The 21,214-nt window shown below is 48.3% G+C and overlaps 1 protein-coding gene across 3 annotated transcripts in view; it reads right to left on the bottom strand.

The window, feature by feature from the left end:
* Positions 1-21,214, bottom strand: part of GADL1 (glutamate decarboxylase like 1) — a 120,952-nt gene that overhangs the window by 27,073 nt on the left and 72,665 nt on the right. For all 3 annotated transcript variants that reach the window (XM_064169623.1, XM_064169624.1, XM_064169625.1), the window contains exon 14: positions 19,223-19,312. In XM_064169623.1, coding sequence (XP_064025693.1) covers positions 19,223-19,312 — 90 coding nt within the window. The remainder of the gene's footprint in view (positions 1-19,222; positions 19,313-21,214) is intronic.

Here is a 21,214-nt window from a genome sequence, read left to right on the forward strand (position 1 = left end):
TGCTCTCTTCTCTCAGGTGGCCAGCGCCAGAACAAGAGGACACAGCCTCAGGCTGTGCCAGGGGAGATTTAGGCTGGAGGTGAGGAGAAAGTTCTTCCCTGAGAGAGTTATTGGACACTGGAATGGGCTGCCCGGGGAGGTGGTGGAGTCCCCGTCCCTGGAGCTGTTCAAGGCAGGATTGGACGTGGCACTTGGTGCCATGGTCTGGCCTTGAGCTCTGTGGTAAAGGGTTGGACTTGATCTGTGAGGTCTCTTCCAACCCTGATGATACTGGGATACTGTGACCCTGCCTAATTTGGTGTATTTTGGCTGACTGCCAAAAGCTGATTGGATAATATCGTGGCCAAAGGACCATTAATCTCGGCCCACATCTGATAAATAGGAGAACACAGGTAAACAAGATGCTACCTCCCCCTGCTTGTTCACTGCCTGCTCCTGTTACCTTTCTTTGCTGCTGCTTCTGTTTTGTTTGCTACCTGTTTGCTTTATGTGTCTCTGTGAGCCACCACACTTTGTATTGCGCCTAAGTGGGGACTTGTCTATGACCAGCAGCCTGACCCTGCCTGATCAAGACCGAATATAGGTAATGACCCAGCAATGACCTAGCAATGAGTTTCGACACTGGCACTTGCTGGCCCACTGCTCCAGCCCGCCATGCCAGCCTGAGGGCCGACTCCTTGCTATACACAGCACTCAACCGGACTGCTCCAGCCCGCAAGCCTGCACCCTGCTGTGCCCAGGTGGCTGCTGACCACCCAATGACTCCCTGAGAGCCAGGGAAGACCTCTCTCGTGCCCATGAACTATTCTCAGACAGCCTGCTCCATCTGGACTGAACAAGCAGCACAGCCACCTCGCATCATCACCACCTGAAGTCCACCATGTGGCTTTCACTAGGTATATTTTCCTGTTTATGCTTTTGGAGTGTAAATATTGAGACTTGTGACCAGTGAGTACCTGTGGGAAGCTTTCTCCTGCAGCGAAGCATGAAATGTAAACATCAGACCCTGTGATGAGAAGTGTCCTTGGAGCCTTGAGGCTCCCAGGGGCCTGAGCTGGGAACCATGAGCAACCCACGCACAGCTGTCAGGGGGTGGAATCTGCCGGCCCCTGGGGTGGGCACAGCCCAGGGGGCTGACTCTGGCCAGCCCCCCTGGGTGGGAGCCTTAAGGTGTTTACTGTAAGCTAACTTATCTCTGCCTTACACTTAACCTGGAGCCAATCTGTACCTTCCACTTGTACCAATCTTAAGCTAATTTAGTTGTCTACACCCCCTTTTGGGGGCTATAAAGGTCGTTGCATCGCCCTAATAAATTGCACTGCTGCGCAGAAGCCACAGAGTCGACTCTCAGTGCCCCGATCTCTCGCCACACCAGTCTCTGTCCTCCGACAAGTACCCAAACTCTCTTTACTCACCTTGGTAAAGGTTTATGCTTAACCTTTCAGCAGCAGTTTGTGCTGCCAGGCTCTCCGGTTCCTAAAGACTTTTCCTGCATCATTTAATGTGACTGCAGAGATGCATTCTGCAAAACAGTTTTACCAACCACATCACAGGACCTGTCTGTGTTCACTGTAAATAGGTTTGGGGAAATTTTCTCTGTATATATTAATAAACTATTTAACAATGTTTCCACCTCAGCCTCGTTACAATTCACTCCTAACCCAGATTCAAATCCCTCCTTAACACCTTTCCCATTTCCTGACTTACCACACACCCAAATTTATCTATCATATCCTTTGTAAGATACTCTCAATCAAACTGAATGTGCTATTAAACAAAGCAAATTTCTACTGCTTGTATATAGTTTGGGGGCAGGCTTCCAGGAAAATGAAATAATTCCATTTTTCATGTTTCCTGACTCGGCCTCATTAATTCATTGCCTCAACAACAACACCCCAACACTCGACTGCTATCAGAACAGTCTGTTAGCTCCTCAGACAGTGCTGGATTCAGACATGACATAAGGCACACAAATGCCTAGGAAGCAGAGAACTGCAAAATCTTTCCAAGCAGTTTCATATTTTGTTAGACACTGATCTCTTGAAATATCTTACTCAAATTAACTTTCCACTCTAAATCTGGTAAGCAATACATAATGCCATACCAAGAAAGGGGAAGGAATCAAAGAGAGCAAGCCAGCACTTGAGCTGCCTGCAAAGCGGGAGATAATCTCTGCTTGTTCTAGTTTATTCTTTAACAGCTCACGCTTCCAAAACAGAGCTGGCAGTATTACTGAGGAAAGTTTGTTGATTTAAGAACTGGATGACATTTCCTCCCCTCCTCAAAGGCCTTTTTTTCCCCCCCCTGACTTCACAAACAGCCATTTACAACTTGAGCGCTAATTAGTGGTTTCAATACATAGAATCACAGAATCACAGAATGTCAGGGGCTGGAAGGGACCTCCAAAGCTCATCCAGTCCAGCCCCCTGCCACAGCAGGATCTCCTAGACCAGATCACACAGGAACACATCCAGGCAGGTTTTGAATATCTCCAGAGAGGGAGACTCCACAATCCCCCTGGGCAGCCTGTTCCAGGGCTCTGTCACCCTCACAGGGAAAATATCTTCCTCATATGTAAATGAAACTTCCTCTGCCTCAGCTTCCACCCAGTGCCCCTTGTGCTGGCACTGGGCATCACCCAGCAGAGCCTGGCTCCAGCCTCCTGGCACTCACCCTGCACATATTGATAACCACTGCTGAGGTCACCTCTCAGTCTCCTCTTCTCCCAGCAGCACAGCCCCAGCTCCCTCAGGCTCTCCTCCTAACAGAGCTGTTCCATTCCCTCAGCATCTTTGCGCCTCTGTGCTGGACTCTTTCAAGCAGTTCCATTTCCCTCTTGAACTGGGGGGCCCAGAACTGGACTCCAGATGTGGCCTCAGCAGGGCAGAGTAGAGAGGCAGTCCTTGTCCTACTAACCACAGCCTTTCTAATCCACCCCAGAATGGCACTGCCCCTCCTGGCCACAGAAGCACACTGCTGGCTCATGCTCAACCTCCCAGCAACTAGGATCCCCAAACCAACACATCGCTGTCATTTAGGTTCCCCTCAGTGGTCACCTGCCTTTATTAGCAGCTGTGGGTTAAAAACCTCTGGGAAGAGCCCTGCTCCAGATGGAATCCCTAAATACACCTGTAGCTCTTCACCTGGCTGGACCTGTGCTCTGAGCCCTGGCACAGCCACCAGCACTACAGGTCTCCCATGCACGGTACCCAGAGTTGGGCATGCCAGACAGGTCCTACAACCCAACAGCCATCCCTAACTACTTCCAGGAGAGCACTTTGGCATCTTGGAAAGTGATCCCTCCATGTCAACACGACCTCACAGCTACCATTGATTGTGAACACTAACCTGCTTCACAAGCACAGATGCTACATCCAGAGTCTCTGAGGAAAACTGCATTCTATTGCTCCAACTGAGGTATCACTGAAGCAGCTCAGACTGGCTATCCAGCACTGGCTGTGCCTTTCCTAGTCTCTTCATCCTGTTGTCACACACACTGACTGACCTGGCATGTCCAGACAGTCTTCACTTCATGCAATAATCAGTTTTGTAGAGCAGTGTATTCTCCCAGCTCACCAGCAGGACTGGTGTGGACCCAGTATGATGCATCTTCATTTCCAGCCATTTAACAGCACAGAGTAGTTAATCATTGGTCTATAAATCATCACTTGCTTCTGAACTGATGACAGCCTCACTATAGCCACTTGCAGCCAAAGCAAAAGGATGGTCTCAGTCACCAAGGGCATTTCAAAAGGCTTAATTTCCAAAAATCTTCAGGTGGAAAAGAGAGATGAAAGCTCTGTGAGCTCTTTAAGTAGGGATCAGATGGCCAAAGGCTGCAATACTTCAATCAAAGAAGAAGACAGTTCTATCTAAAAGCTCCTTCTCGTTTATTGGCAAAGCAAAGATACCAAGGCAGTATCTGACAAGTTGAGAGGGGGAAACAGATCAAACAGTAATCAATACAGATGTGACATGGGAAAAGAACTATCATAAGGAAAAGAAATGTTTGACTGACAGGACTAAGGAAAGAAGAAACACTTTAGTATGTACATTAGGGACGAGTGAAGCTCTGCACACAGCTAATCACTGAAAACAGAGGCAAAGCAGGAGGGTTCAGTAACAAGCTTTGAGGTTCTGCAGGGAGGGATTCCTGCCACAAAGACAAAGAACCTTCTGAGCTCTCAGCAGCTTTTAGAGTGTTAAAGATCTGCTGAGGCTATTTTTTAGATCCACAGGTCTGGATGGCTTGTACCCCAGATTTAAGAAGGCTCACTGAATCTTTGGGTACTTCAGGCACACGGTGTGTGAGAAATAGATGTTTGATCCGATCAATTCGAGGCCAAGAGGCCACAAACAGGGAGGAAGGGGGCTTTGGATGGAGCTGCACTCCTCCTTGCACAACCATCACAAAAGCACACACTTGGCTTAAGAGAACAGCAATAAATAATTAGAAACTAGAAAGACTGGTGGAGGAGGGAGGCAGGTGGAAGAGACAGCCTTTGGCATGAGCAAACAGAGGACTAGTTTGGAGTTCACGGGAAGGACACTTGAGGAAGACCCTTTACTTCATCCCTGAAGACCACCAGAGGGACCACCGGATAAAAAGAGACATGCTTGGAAGAGACACCTCCCATTCTTAGAACTGATAAGCAAAACCCAACCTGTTCTTAGAATTAGTAATGAATCTGTAATAGAATAGGATATAAAAAGAGACAACTGAAAACAAAAGGGGTGCGTTAGGGCAGAGCGGAGTCTCCCCACGCACCCAGGCCTGTGCAGTGCTTGGTTCCTGCAGCTCTATTAAAGCCTTAACTTGCACGAATGCCAGTTTATGCCTGTTATTTATGACAGTGGACATTTCAGAAGACAAGCACCAGAAGAGGTAAGTAGGTAGACCTACTGAAGGAAGAAGGCTTAATCAATATAAAGCTTGTGACAGCCCTACGAGGAGAGGCTGAGGGAGCTGGGATTGGTTAGCCTGGAGAAGAGGAGGCTCAGGGCAGACCTTATTGCTGTCTACAACTACCTGAGGGGTGGTTGTGGCCAGGGGGAGGTTGCTCTCTTCTCTCAGGTGGCCAGCACCAGAACGAGAGGACACAGCCTCAGGCTGTGCCAGGGGAGATTTAGGCTGGAGGTGAGGAGAAAGTTCTTCCCTGAGAGAGTCATTGGACACTGGAACGGGCTGCCCGGGGAGGTGGTGGAGTCGCCGTCCCTGGGGCTGTTCAAGGCAGGACTGGACGTGGCACTTGGTGCCATGGTCTGGCCTTGAGCTCTGTGGTAAAGGGTTGGACTTGATGATCTGTGAGGTCTCTTCCAACCTTGGTGACACTGTGATACTGTGATACAAGTACAGAGGCACTCATTACTTTATAATGAATGAAATGATCAGAATAAAGAGTCATTTAAAATTTGCTAGAAACTTACTTAGTCTTTTGTGTCAATTTACATCTTTGCCAAAGGCTATTTTTTTTTAGGGGGAGGGAGGTCAGCCTGCCTTCCTTGCTTTGCTGATATTACTGATTCTCTTGATGATTTACATGCACTTAGCTCAGTAGCCTCAGAGAGCCATTTAGATGAAAAATAGGAGGAACAATTCAGACAGCAATAGCACAAAAAAACTAGAAACACACAACAGCAACACAGTAAAACTAAAGCACTGAATAACTAGTGTGTCTTCTGTGTGGTAAAGAGTGTCAGCCAAGTGTTGCTGCTAGTGAAGCTCAAGAGATGGAGACCAGCTTTGATGCTAATCCTCAACTTTTATTTTCTAGAAGTCAATAAATAGCAGCTGATGCCAGTTGCAAGGGAGATACTTACAGAGGGAGAAATCTGAGGAAGGCAAACCATTTAGCTTGGAGAAGAGGAGCCTGAGAGGTGACCTCAGCAGTGGTTATCAATATGTGCAGGGTGAGTGCCAGGAGGCTGGAGCCAGGCTCTGCTGGGTGATGCCCAGGGACAGCACAAGGGGCACTGGGTGGAAGCTGAGGCAGAGGAAGTTTCATTGAAACATGAGGAGGATTTTTTCCCTGTGAGGGTGACAGAGCCCTGGAACAGGCTGCCCAGGGGGGTTGTGGAGTCTCCCTCTCTGCAGATATTCCAAACTTGCCTGGATGTGTTCCTGTGTGATCTGGTCTAGGAGATCCTGCTGTGGCAGGGGGGTTGGACTGGATGAGCTTTGGAGGTCCCTTCCAGCCCCTGACATGGTATGATTCTATGATCAAGTGTTGCTGCTAGTGAAGCTCAAGAGATGAAGATCAGCTTTGATGCTAATCCTCATCTTTTATTTTCTAGAAGTCAGTAAGTAACAGCTGATGCCATTTGCAAGGGAGATGCTTACAAAGGGAGAAATCTGAGGAAGACAAACCACTGCACAGCCCTGAAGTGCTCAACCCAATCTAGCAATAGCTTTTGAATGCAGACAAACATAAGTTGTGCATGAAAGAGAAGAAACAAACAACCCCAAACCCCACAACCCCAAAACCACAGACAGCTGAGCATGGAGGACTACCTTGAAAACACTGACTCTGAAAAGAAAAGCAGTCAGCAATAAAATCTACACAAGCTTCTAGGTCACATATCCGAAACCAAGAACCCTTCCTGGCAAGAGCCTGACTTGTCTGTGGCTGTTTTCACTCCACAGCAGTGCTTTGGAAAGCTCTGTTCAATAGCCAGACTACAAAGTTTAGTAACTAGGCCATGTATATGAATGCTTTAAAATAGTCAGAGCTGCTCTTGCCCACAGGTCCCCAGATGTGGGGTTCATTTGGGGTGTCATTCTGTTCTCCATGAGCCAACAGGGGAAACAAAAGGGCAGAAATACAGTAGAAGGAAACAGTTAATATGATCCACACTTGTATCAACAAGTGCACAGGCATCAAGGAGGTGATTTTATCTCCATATGCAATAGAAGAAAGTCAGGTACTGGCAAACAACACACAGATCAGATGTTCACCTCCTCAATCAATCTCTTCTCGTTCAGGAAGGCTAATTAGCTACTTGTGCTAGTTTGAAGCTAGCTAGAATGTTTTGGTGAGAAGGATTAGATCACAGGCCATGAAAGAGAAACTGTGCTGATGTCTACTTCACTCAAAGGCTTGCTGAGAGGTATAAGAACAAGAATCCAAACATAGATAAGGCACTTCTTCTTCTTCCTGGGGCATTGCCTGAGCTGCATTTCTTTCTTTAGCCTCTCTGCCATCTCTCTGATTAATCCACTTTGCTTCCTAACCCCCTGGCCAAACCTCCATTCTTCCTTGGGACTGGGGTAAGGTTGAGAGGGGTGGGAGAAAGTGGAAGGGTGGTTGAGAGCCCCTCCTGGGGACTCAGGTTTCTGGCAGGGCTGTTGTGTTTCTGTATTACCTTTTACCTTGCATATCTCTGTCTATAACTGTATATACTGTAACTCTCTGCTTGTATATTGTGCTAAGCTGTAAATATAAGCTTCATTCAATTTTCAGAGCCAGCTGAGCCTAGTCTGGGTGATTTCCAAAGTGGGGGGACACACACACCCAAACCATCACACTACTGAAAGAAGGTGCCAAGAAAAATGGTAGTTTTCCCATTCTTTGCTATGTTCCAGTCAAGAATAGAGAGCTGTGTAGAAGACACACACAAAAGTTATCAGGCTACCCAGGGAAGAGTCCCCAGAACACAGAGGTACTTCCTTAAGACTTTTTCCATCAGGATTCAGTCCTATGGCTAGGTGCAAACATGTCAATTAGTTCACTCCTTCATTTTTAAGTCACATGCAGCAAAACCAGAGGCTACTACATCCCTGCCTGCCAAACATAATTCAACTTACAGTGCACTTTCAAGGGAAAAAGGTAAAGGCAGCTGGTGCCTTCCCACAGATCTCCAGATTTACTGCAGCTGGCTCCTCTGGTCTGCCTAAAAGAGCCAAAAGAGAAAGAAGCTGCATCCCCTGTCCATAGAATCATAGAATCAACCAGGTTGGAAGAGATCTCCAAGCTCATCCAGTCCAACCTAGCACCCAGCCCTAGCCAATCAACCAGACCATGGCACTAAGTGCCCCAGCCAGGCTTGGTTTCAACACCTCCAGGGATGGCAACAGAAGAAGAGAGAATGGCCTCAAACTGTGACTGCACAGGTTTAGACTGGACATTGCAATTTTTTTCCACAGAAAGAGTAGTCAGATATTAGAATGGGCAGCCCAGGGAGGCAGGGCTGTGTTTAAAGATCATTCAGATGTGGTGCTTGGGGATATTGTTTAAGGGTGACCTCTGTAAAGTAGGGTTAATGGTTGGACTTGATGATCACAAGGGTCTTTTCCAATCTGAATGATTCTGTGGCTCTGTTGGACTGGATGATCTTTCAGGTCTCTTCCAAATGGATGTATTCAGTGATTCTGTGACTGCTGTTTTAAGACTATACATCCTCCCTGTACTTGCCTAACACCACCTATGCAGCCCCAGTGTGGCAAATTACTATGTTCCACTCACCAAGAGAGCAGAGATCCTTCACAGAGCCCTAGAGCTTCTCATATGAAGAGAGTTAAATTCAGAGCTGGTGTGCAGATCAGCTTCACAGACCCACAGAACATGCTCAGTGCCCCTGTGAGACAGTCCTGTGAGACTCAGCACAGAGAGGAGACACTCACAACATACAGAAGGGCAGGCCTCAACAGCAGGAGAAAGTATTCTAGCAAGAAGTCCTAGCAGAAAATTCCCCACCTCTCAGCAAAATTCCTCCTTTGTACTGAGTGTTATGCTAAAGGTATGAGATATACCTGGGAGACAACTCAAGCCAGCTGTCCTTGCTGGAGAGCAGCCCTGAGGAGAGGGGGACTTGCATGTGCTGGTGGACAGGAAGGTCAACATGAGCCAGCAATGTGCACTTCCAGCCCAGAGGGCCAACCAGATGCTAGGCTGCATCAGGAGAAGTGTGGCCAGCAGGTCAAGGGAGGTGATTCTCCCCCTCTACTCTGCTCTGCTGAGACCCCACCTGGATACTGCATCCAGTTCTGGAACCTCTATTACAAGAGGGATGTGGACATGCTGGAGAGTGTCCAAAGAAGGGCCAGGAGGATGCTCAGAGGGCTGCAGCAGCTCTGCTGTGAGCAGAGACTGAAAGAGTTGGGGCTGTGCAGGCTGGAGCAGAGGAGGCTCCCAGGTGACCTTCTTGTGGCCTTCCAGCATCTGAAGGGGGCTACAAAAAATCTGGGGAGGGACTTTTTAGGCTGTCAGGGAGTGACAGGACTAGGGAGAATGGAGCAGTGCTGGAGGTGAAGAGATTTAGAGTGGATGTGAGGAGGAAGTTGTTGAGCATGAGAGTGGTGAGAGGCTGGAATGGGCTGCCCAGGGAGGTGGTTGAGGCCCCATTGCTGGAGATGTTTCAGGCCAGTCTGGATGAGGCTGTGTGCAGCCTGATCTAGGCTAGGATGTCCCTGCCCATGGCAGGGGGGTTGGAAATAGATGATCCTTGTGGTCCCTTCCAACTCTGACTGATTCTATGATTCTATTCTATGACAGCCCTGACCTGAGTGTACTTGAGACAGTGAAATGCTGTTGAATACCTCTTTTTTCTTATTTCCCATAAAATTAGGAGGCAGAAGGCAAAAAAGGGAGTTCACTGTTCCCCCCCAAATGCCAGATAAAATAAGTGAGTGCACTACAACACAATTACATTTTACTACAAAATGAAAAGATGGAGGAAGGAGACAGCTTTTACTCAGGAAAAAAAACAAGAACTGAATGAAGTTTCTAGTAGCCTCAGGACTGCAGTATTTAGACATTCCTGGGATGCTTCAGTTATTGAGTTCTCCTGTGATGTATATTGGTTTCATTTTGATCCACAGGCTATTAAAAATGATCTATGACACTTTGAGGAAAGCTGTAGTTTAGAGTTCAGCTTGGAACTCAAACTCTTTTTGCCTCCCATCATTGGTTATTGTGCTAGTTTGAAGCAGGGTAGAATGTTTTGGTGAAAAGAACTAGATGATAGGCTATGAAAGGAAAACAGTGGTGATGCCTCCTTCCCTCAGAGTCTTGCTGAAGAAGAATGTAAACATTAGATAACACTCTTGCCATTTTGTCTGCACTCTCTGGCTGGGCTCTGGCTGAGCTGCATCTCCCTAACTTCATCTGCCACTAACCTTGCTCCTTAACCTCTTGGCTGAACCTCCATTCTTCCTTAGGACTGGGGTAAGGTTGAGAGGGGCAGGGGGAAGGTGCAGGGGTGGTTAAGAGCCCCTCCTGGGGACTCAAGTTTCTGGGAGGGGAGTTGTGCTTCTGTATTACCTTTTACCTTGTATGTTTCTATATACAGCTATATATTTCTGTCTATAACTGTATATACTGTAACTATCTGCTTGTACATTGTGCCAGCTGTAAATAAATAGCTTCATTTATATTCCCAGAGCCTGGCTGAGTCTAGTGGGCTATTTCTAAAAGTGTGAGGGGGCAGGGAACACCCAAACCACCACAGTTATTAATGTACATACAGCACTGAGACAACATAATGAGGGAGCACACAAATGTGCAGAAGCACAGGGGTGCTTTGTAAGAACATCGTCAATAGGATCAGCCAGAAATAATGAAGTGTGTTGAGGGTCTTCAAATTCTGCTTTCTTAATAAAAGCAGTTCCCTTTACAGGCAGGCCTGGAGCACAGCCCTGTGAGAAGAGGCTGAGGGAGCTGGGGGTGGAAGAGGAGGCTCAGGGCAGAGCTCATTGCTGTCTACAACTACCTGAAGAGAGGCTGTAGCCAGGTGAGGTTGGTCTCTTCTGCCAGGCAACCAGCAACAGTACAAGGGGCACAGTCTCAAGCTGTGCCAGGGGAGGTCTAGGCTGGATGTTAGGAGGAAGTTGTTGGCAGAGAGAGTGATTGGCATTGGAATGGGCTGCCCAGGGAGGTGGTGGAGTCGCTGTGCCTGGAGGTGTTAAAGACTCAGTGCCGTGGTCTGGTTGATTGGACAGGGCTGGTGCTAGGTTGGACTGGATGATCTCAGAGGTCTCTTCCAACCTGGTTATTCTATGATTCTATGAAAGGACACTGAAAATACTAGTCAGTATGTTCTGACTCCAAGATGAAGCAAAAGAAAGGAAGAGCAATTAGTTCTATTCAAGCAGGGAAAAATATATGCTGTTTGGGCAAACAAGTACTATGTAGTCAGGAATCTGGATGCAGTAGGTGAAACAAAGAAAATGCATCAAGAGTAGAGCAATTTGCCATAGCTCAGATTGGAAAACCTTTGACTGCAAATAGGCTACAAGTGTACACTGTATTTTTGTCAAAGTGTGATGGTTTGGGCTCTTACCCGCCCTCCCCCCCACTTTTGGAATTGCCCCAGCTAACTCAGACAGCCTCTGGGAATATAAATGAAGCTATTTATTTTACAGCAGCAAATATACAGGCAGCTATTTACAATATCACAGTATCACAGTATCCCAGTATCACCAAGGTTGGAAGAGACCTCACAGATCATCAAGTCCAACCCTTTACCACAGTGCCCAAGGCCAGACCATGGCACCAAGTGCCACATCCAACCTTGCCTTGAACTGCCCCAGGGACGACGACTCCACCACCTCCCCGGGCAGCCCATTCCAGTGTCCAATGACTCTCTCAGGGAAGAACTTTCTCCTCACCTTGAGCCTAAATCTCCCCTGGCGCAGCCTGAGGCTGTGTCCTCTTGTTCTGGTGCTGGCCACCTGAGAGAAGAGAGCAACCTCCTCCTGGCCACAACCACCCCTCAGGTAGTTGTAGACAGCAATAAGATCACCCCTGAGCCTCCTCTTCTCCAGGCTAAACAACCCCAGCTCCCTCAGCCTCTCCTCGTAGGGCTGTGCTCAAGGCCTCTCCCCAGCCTTGCTGCCCTTCTCCAAACACCTTCCAGCACCTCAGCATCTCTCTTGAATTGAGAAGCCCAGAACTGGACACAGCACTCAAGGTGTGGCCTGAGCAGTGCTGAGTATAGGGGCAGAAGAACCTCCCTGGTCCTGCTGCCCACACTGCTCCTGAGCCAGCCCAGGATGCCATTGGCTCTCTTGGCCACATGGGAATCTTGCTGGCTCATCTTCAGCTACTATCTCCCATGCTGGCACAAAACCCCCAAAACTTGGACTCATTCTTTTTGTTTCTGTTTTTTCCCAAATGTATGACTGCATTACCTCAGTGCCAGAGGAAAGCACATGGGGTCAGATTAGATAATCACACTATCTTCATAGATGGCTGATAAACAGTTCCAGCTCTGCTACTCACAGTGGTTTGGCCAACCTCTCTCTCACACTTCTGTGTAAATCTTACAGCTGATTCTCTCATCATCTGATGTGTCCCTCCACAAAAACTCATCAGAGGCAGATGCCAGAGTTAGTAGCTACTTGTTGCCACAGGATCACTCCTGCAAGCAAAGCTCACAGAAACAGGTGTCCAGCATTACTCTTCAAACACACACATTAAGACATCATTCAATTGTGTTCTTGTAAGTGTAAACAAAACTTGAAGCACACTGCACAAGGATGTCTGGCATCTTTATGAGGGTATTTGGCACACAAATCCCAGGAGCAGCAATATGCTGGCAATCTTTGCCCTGGAGGCCCACAGGCCCAAAGCAGGCTTATACCTCTTTAGCTATTAAACAGACACAAAGGGACACAAAGGGCCTGGCACCACAAAGCCTGCCCAGGGCCCAGGATGTGTAACGCTGTTGTGTAAGCCCACGTGCCCAGCTTATGGCCTGCCGGGTGCAAGGCTGTGCTCTGCCCATGTCTGGGGGAGCCAGGCCTGTGGACCCTGCCTACTATGGTATGGTTTGGCTAACTGCCATCTTGAGTGGCTGTTCTGTGTCCAAAGGGCAAACACAGTATCATCAGGGTTGGAAGAGACCTCACAGATCATCAAGTCCAACCCTTTAGCACAGAGCTCAAGGCCAGACCATGGCACCAAGTGCCACGTCCAGTCCTGCCTTGAACAGCTCCAGGGACGGCGACTCCACCACCTCCCCGGGCAGCCCATTCCAGTGTCCAATGACTCTCTCAGGGAAGAACTTTCTCCTCACCTCCAGCCTAAATCTCCCCTGGCACAGCCTGAGGCTGTGTGCTCTTGTTCTGGTGCTGGCCACCTGAGAGAAGAGAGCAACCTCCTCCTGGCCACAACCTCCCCTCAGGTAGTTGCAGACAGCAATAAGGTCTGCCCTGAGCCTCCTCTTCTCCAGGCTAACCAATCCCAGCTCCCTCAGCCTCTCCTCGTAGGGCTGTGCTCAAGGCCTCTCCCCAGCCTCGTCGCCCTTCTCTGGACACGCTCAAGCATCTCAATGTCCCTCCTAAACTGGGGGGCCCAGAACTGAACACAGCACTCAAGGTGAGGTCTAACCAGTGCAGAGTACAGGGGCAGAATGACCTCCCTGCTCCTGCTGGCCACACCATTCCTGATGCAGGCCAGGATGCCACTGGCTCTCTTGGCCACCTGGGCACACTGCTGGCTCATGTTCAGTTATAATCTATGGAGTTTTTCCACTTGTTCTCCCAAAACAGAGGGCAAACATTGCCTGTATAACCAATGAGAGGGTTTGTTTTCCCTTTCCATTTAAACCTTTTTCCACTGTCAATAGGTATTTTGCATACTGAATCAGGTCCTTGATTAGTGTTTGATTTATACCACAAAGACCACAAGATTCAGAGGTTGCCAAGGCAACAGCACTTCAACCTCCTTTATGTTTCTGCTTTGATTTGAAAGCTCTCATTTATACAAAAGCAGACCAGTGAGTATGACAGCCTATTTGACAAATACACCTCCAGAGAGCAAACAGATATATTTTGCCCTTTACTTGGGGGCAAAGCCAGGAATTAAGTTACCTCTTACTGGAAGGGGAGAGGAGATGGGCAAAACTGGCATCCCAAGCTATAAAGTACAAGATTTATCCTGAATCATCTAATGCAGCCAATATTTTTTTTCTGTTTGGCCAAAACCCCACAAAAATGCAGGAAGTAAATAAAAGAAAAGAAAACCACAAACACCACACAAAGTCTGAGGTGCTGGAATTGAGGAACTGGAGCTAACAGCTGTGCATGAAAGCTTTACTGACCCAGTGCAAATTTGATACTCCAACATATGGCTTTTATCACTGCAGTCAAGGCAAAGCTTCATAAAGCATAAAAGACCTACCAGGAACCTACTGACCAATTTTTGAGGTCCAAAGTGGTACTTTACTGCTCAGTAAAGAGGGTTTTCAACACAGTAGTCTACTTGCAGCTACACTCCAGGATCCTTCAACAAAGGGATATGGTTGTGCTGGAAGGAGTCCAGAGAAGGGCCATGAGGATGCTCAGAGGGCTGGAGCTGCTCTGCTATGAGGAGCGACTGAGGGACCTGGGGCTGTTCAGTCTGGAGAGCAGAAGGCTCCCAGGTGACCTTATGTGGCCTTCCAAGATCTTAAGGGGCCTATAACAAAGCTGGGGAGGGACTTTTTAGGCTCTCAGGGAGTGACAGAACTAGGGGGTATGGAGCAAAGCTGGAAATGGATAGATTCAGACAGGATGTTAGGAAGAAGTTCTTCAGCATGAGGGTGATGAGAGCCTGGAATGGGTTTCTCAGAGAGGTGATGAAACCCCATCCCTGGAGGTGTTTAAGGGCAGGCTGGATGAGGCTCTGGCCAGCCTGATCCAGCGTGAGGTGTCCCTGGGCATGGCAGGGGGGTTGGAAAGGGATGATCCTTGTGGTCCCTTTCAAACCTGACTGTTTCTATGATTCTAAAGACCAGCCCCTGAAGGTGAAAGGCTCAGTTAAAGATGATTACTTAGGTGTCTCCATCTTAGCACCCTAGACCACACTTCGTTAGAGCAGTCCACAAACCAATAGAGAATGCACAAGGCATGGCTGACTGGCTGGGGTCAGCAAGAGGATGGGAGTAGTCCCAGGTGCATCCCTCAAAACATTTTCTTGTGCCCTAGCATGCTTTGTGCTGCCAGGAGGTTTTCCAGGGACATTTTTAATACCAATCAGCTAATTCTCCATAATCTGGAGATACTTCAGCATACAATGAGAAATTTGTAATAATCTTCTCTTAAAAAAAAAAATCTAAGGAAGTGCATAGGTAGCTATGGGGAACAAAGTAGAATCATAGAACCATAGAATCAACCAGGCTGGAAGGGACCTCCAAGCCCATACAGTCCAACCCAGCACCCAGCCCTGGCCAATTAACCAGACCATGGCACTAAGTGCCCCAGCCAGGCTTGGCTTCAACACCTCCAGGCACGATGACTCCACCACCTCCCTGGGCAGCCCATTCCAATGCCAATCACTCTCTCTGACAACAACTTCCTCCTCACATCCAGCCTAGACCTCCCCTGGCACAGCTTGAGACTGTGTCCCCTTGTTCTACTGGTGGTTGCCTGGCAGAAGAGACCAAACTCCACCTTGCTACAACTTCCCTTCAGGTAGCTGTAGACAGCAATGATATCAGCCTTGAGCCTCCTCTTCTCTAGGCTGCACACCCCCAGCTCCCTCAGCCTCTCCTCATAGGGTTTGTGTTCCAGGCCCCTCATCAGCTTTGTTGCCCTTCTCTGGACACCTTCCAGCACCTCAACATCTCCCTTCAATTGAGGGGCCCAGAACTGGACACAGCACTCAAGGTGTGGCCTGAGCAGTGCTGAGTACAGGGGCAGAATAACCTCCCTTGTCCCACTGGCCACACTGTTCCTGATACAGGCCAGGATGCTACTGGCTCTCTTGGCCACCTGGGAACACTGCTTGGGGTTGTTGTGGCCAAAGTGTAGAACCCTAAACTTGGCCTTGTTCAGTCTCATCCCACTGGCCTCTCCCCACCCATCCAGCCTGGCCAGGTCCCTCTGCAGGGCTCTCCTACCTTGCAACAGACCCACAGCTGCTCCTAGCTTGGTGTCATCTGCAAACTTACTGATGCTGGACTCAATCTCCTGGTCCATATAATCAGTAAAGATATTGAACAGGACTGTGCCCAGCACTGATCCCTGGGGCACACCACTAGTGACAGCTGCCAACTGGATGTGGCACCATTCACCACCACTCTCTGGGCTCTGCCATCCAGCCAGTTCTTGACCCAGCACAGGGTGAATCTGTCCAAACCATGAGCTGCCAGCTTGGCTAGGAGCTTGTTGTGGCAGACAGTGTCAAAGGCTTTGCTGCAGTCCAGGTAGACTCCATCCACAGCCTGCACCACATGCACCAGGCAGGAACCTGATCATAAAAGGAGCTCAGGTTGGTGAGACCAATTGGAATGGTCTGAGCTTAAGCTTCTGACTTCCTGCCTGACTTTCACATCTGCTTTGTAACTTCCCATGAGGCTTTTCTTACTGTGGCCCTGCGACATACTCACTGTCAGCATTGAAAGTGTCTCCTCTGGCGTGCCATAAGAGGAGCAGAAACACCACGAGGGGGCAGGCAGAGCACCAGCAACGGCTCCAGCACGCAGCCGGTTAGGCTCCAGGTGACACACAACTGACCCAGCCTGCCATGGCAAAGCAACAACACTTACAAGCACTCCAGGCACCAGAGTGCCCATCTGCATGGGTCTTCTACAAGAAGAAATCTCTCTTCACTTCTGAGGAAGGTCATAGAATTGCAGAATGGTTTAGGTTGGAAGGGGCCTCAAAGCTCAGCCAGTTCCAACCCCCTGCCATAGGCAGGGACACCTCCCACTAGAACAGGTCACTCAAGGACTCATCCAGCCTGACCTTGGACACCTCCAGGAAGGTTGTGGAGCACAGAATCACATAGTAAGATCTTTGATCACATTCTGTGATCCTGCACTCCACAGCCTCCCTAGGCAACTTGTGCCAGTGTCTCACCACCCTCACTGCAAACAACTTCTTCCTCACATCCAGTTTCAATCTCCCCTCTGCCAGTTCAAACCCATTGCCACTTGTCCCATCCTTACAAGACCTTGTCAATAGTCCCTCCTCAGCCTTCCTCTAGCCCCCTTCAGATACTGCAAGGCCACTCCAAGGTCTCCTCAAAGCCTTCTCTTCTCCAGGCTGCACAGCCTCAACTCTGTCAGCCTGTCCTCAGAGCAGAGCTGCTGCAGACCTCTCAGCATCTTGGTGGCCTCCTCTGCACTGGCTCCAACACTTCCATGTCCTGCTTGTGTTGGGGGCTCCAGAACTGCATCCAGGACTGCAGGTGGGGTGTGAGGAGAGCAGAGCCAAGGGGCAGAATCCCCTCCCTTGCCCTGTGCCCACACTGAATAACACCTTACACTGCAGGTTCCTTTGTATCTCCTATGTCCACAGCATACTGCAAAACTTTCAGGGCTTCAACTGTCTTTGACTACTGAACTGCACTCAAAGATTTGTTGTACTCTTTGCTGAACCTGTTTCATAACAGTCAGTTCCTGCTGTGATCCCAAAAGACTAAAGTGTAATGCTGCTGATGCGCACAGAATTCCCAGTTCCAGCAGCTACCAAAGGACAGAGACTCCACCACCTCCCTGGGCAGCCCATTCCAATGCCAATCACTCTCTCTGACAACAACTTCCTAACAACATCCAGCCTAGACCTCCCCTGGCACAACTTAGGACTGTGTCCCCTTGTTCTGTTTCTGGTTGCCTGAGAGAAAAGACCAACCCCACCTGGCTACAGCCTCCCTTCAGCTAGCTGCAGACAGCAATGAGCTCTGCCCTGAGCCTCCTCTTCTGCAGGCTGCACACCCCCAGCTCCCTCAGCCTCATTTACACACAGGAACATTGGGTTTGGATTTTATTGCAGTGCACATTAACACAACACCAATAATTCCAAAGATTTTGCTGGTTTATCAAACCAGAGGGGTAAGGCTGGGTGCTAGGTTGGACTGGATGAGCTTGGAGGTCTCTTCCAACCTGGCTGATTCTCTGATTCTATGAATGTACCATTTGTGCTGTTCATTATTTCCCCATCACCATGCTATTTACCTTGCCCTAAATTGCTTAGGTGATGAGCCAAATGATCAGCTGCTGGCTGCTACAAATCCTTTAAGCCACTTATAACTATCACCTTTATGTTGGGAGACTCTTAAGAGGGCAAATTCTACACCTAAAGCCCAAGGCTCCATATGTTAAAGCAAACAGCCTACCACAACAGAACAAAGCAAGCAGCAGCTCCAGAAGACAATGCTCATGCAGGACTGTTAGAAGACTGGTATCAGAATCAGGCATCACCCTGTGATGCAGTCAGCCCTGACAAAGTGGGCCACAAGAGCTGGAGAAGAGCCAGCACAGCAGAACACCTTCAGGGCTTTTTGTAGGATAATGCAAAATTTCCAGGACTTAAGATCAGAGCTTTTTGCTTATCAACTTTCACAAGTCCTAAAACTCACATAACTAACCTTAGAAGACAGAATATTATTCTGAACAATACTGCTGAGCAAGCAGTTGAATAAAGTCAATCATTTGCTCCAGGGATTTTTAAGACATGTTTCCTTAGTTATCAGCTATGATACTGGGATACTGTGAAAGGAGAGCAGACGCTGTAAGGAGGAGACTTGTCTCTACAGTACGTATAGAACGTGTACCACACTCAAGCATGCCTATGGGGCACACATCCATGCACTTGTTTCAGTTTTTAATAGCAAATTCTTTGACAAAATAAATGCAGACCACCAAAGCTGCTACAGCAAGGAGCGAGCAAGGAGGTGAAGTCAACTCCTCACAGAACAGCTTAGTCAGTAAATGCTAACACCACAGTTTCTATGAGTTTAAAGTCTCCACTGCTGATTCCCTAGCAGTAAGTTCAACATTTCACTACTGCCTTCTGTTCAGGACTTTCATTATTTTCCACCAGGATGGCAGAGTTACCAAAATGCTCACCAACAGTTTTCCCCCCACTGTATTCCTGTTGTTATTTATAGGCTAACATCAGAAATGTATTCTTAAACACTTCATCACTTGCTTTATCATAGATAATACAAGACAACTTCCAAAGACAGTGCCAAGTACCCAAAATGGGAAATGGATACCACATCTAGACAAGAGATGCAGACAACACTGCTGCTCTTCTCTCAGCTCTGCCAGTTGCCAGTAGCTTTGGCAGCAAGCTCTCTACTTATAAGTGCCTGCACCTCTCACATTAAGAAAAACAACACAAATTGGCATTGTCTAAACAAAGAGTAAATTTGAATCTGCCAAGGTCTATGTAAGGATTAAATCCCCACTCTATAATGGTAGGTTAACGGTAAGCAAAGCCAAAGGCTACTTCAGGTTCTTATCTGGCACACAGATAAATCAGTACACTACTGATAACTGCTCACATAACACTCACCTGGTGTAGCTTCTGCCAAAATTCAGGTCCATCCTTCATTTTTCTTAAGCTTGGTGGAATGTACCAGAAGCAGACATTTGCATACTCTGGCTAAACAAGAGAACAAGAGATTCCTTATGAGATGTAGCAAACACTGGGAATGCTGGAACCTGTCCAGAGAAGGGCAACGGAGCTGCTGAGGGGCCTGGAGCACAGCCCTGTGAGGAGAGGCTGAGGGAGCTGGGGGTGTGCAGCCTGCAGAAGAGGAGGCTCAGGGCAGAGCTCATTGCTGTCTGCAACTACCTGAAGGGAGGCTGTAGCCAGGTGGGGTTGGTCTCTTCTGCCAGGCAAGCAGCACCAGAACAAGGGGACACAGTCTCAAGTTGTGCCAGGGCAGGTCTAGGCTGGATGTGAGGAGGAAGTTGTTGTCAGAGAGAGTGATTTGCATTGGAATGGGTTGCCCAGGGAGGTGGTGGAGTCACTGTCCCTGGAGGTGTTGAAGCAAAGACTTGATGGATAATCTTGGAGGTCTCTTCCAACCTGCCTGGCTCTATGGGACAGGAATATGTTATTAAAGAGCTCAGAGAGTTTAGCTTTTTTTTTTCTTTGGTGTGGGGGAGTTGGGGAAGAGGATCTGAATTTAGATTCTTTTCATTAAAAAGTCCTTCTCTAAGCTCACCTTTCCTGCCAGTGCTGTGTTCTACATGCTGCTGGAGTTATCTCTGCCTGTATCAGTTTCCTCACTTCATAAGGAACATAGGACCCATGTAGAGTACATGACATATCCTGAATATATCTTGTCCAATATCTAAGCAGGCCTTTTGAGCAAAGACTGAGACTCCACATCTCTGCTTCCCTCCAAGAACTTCTGCCTTCAAACTCAAAGGCTCCCAACAAGAACAGCTGTTCACTATGAGGTATAAAGTAGGACATTTTGTGCTCATGAGGTTTGCCTTTCATTTATAACTAAGAAAGTGTTCCCAGCTGACCAGTCCAGGGTCTGTCTACAACTCTTGCTCATTTTCACCTGTACAGATAGCAACAGGACAAGGAATAGGTGTACCTTCTAATCCCATCCAGCACTATCCATAAAGCCACTCAGCCAATCATTATTGTCACAGGATTTAACTGAGGACTAATATTACAACATGGATTATCACTCACACATCTGTCTCCACCACCAAACACCATTCTCATTAGTACTGGTTGAAAAGAAAAACAAGAAAGAAAAGTTCAAAGGGAGCTTTGGTGTCTGGGTTGCACCATCTCTTTGGCTCACTCTGAATGAGGCTGCTGTTACAACCACAAGCAGTCTCCTGAAGAAGGAGAGTCCACCAGCTGAGGTGTTCTTTCCAGAAAGGATGCTGGGAGCTGCTTGTATCATTTTCCATCTCACTTCAAAGAACACATTAAACACAATTTAACTGTCAAGAAGAATATTGTTGTCAGCAGGAACAGGGCTGCAAACCTGTCACATACTACGACTGGACAAATAAAGAGCAGCTCTTGACGCCAGATTTCCTCCCCCAAAGAACATGCACTGAGCAGAGATGGAAACACAGCCCCTGAGAAAGCAGTGGCTTTGTGACCACCAGCACCAGCTTGCTCTTACAGGGTTTATTTTAAAGCCATCTGAAAATCACAGAAGCATCCAGGCTGGCAAAGCCCCTCAGCATCACCAAGTCCCACCTAGAGCCCTACTCTACAAGATTCACCTTAAACCACAGCCCTAAGCACCACATCCAAACCTCCCTGAAACACAGCCAGGCTGGGTGACTCCACCACCTCCCTGGGCAGCTCATTCCACTCCCTGACCAACCTCTCCCTGAAAAACTTTTTCCTGATACCTAACGCAAACCTCCCCAACCTCAGCTTGAGGCCATCCCCCTTGGTCTGTCTCCAGTTCCCTGTGAGCAGAGCCCAGCAGCAGCCTCTCCAGTGTCCCTTCAGGTAGCTGTAGCCAGATGGCAGGAGTGCACAGATGGCAGGTATTAGCCTGTTGCCTTTGCCTAC

Source organism: Pogoniulus pusillus, chromosome 32 (assembly GCF_015220805.1).
Source record: "Pogoniulus pusillus isolate bPogPus1 chromosome 32, bPogPus1.pri, whole genome shotgun sequence".
Lineage (NCBI taxonomy): Eukaryota > Metazoa > Chordata > Aves > Piciformes > Lybiidae > Pogoniulus > Pogoniulus pusillus.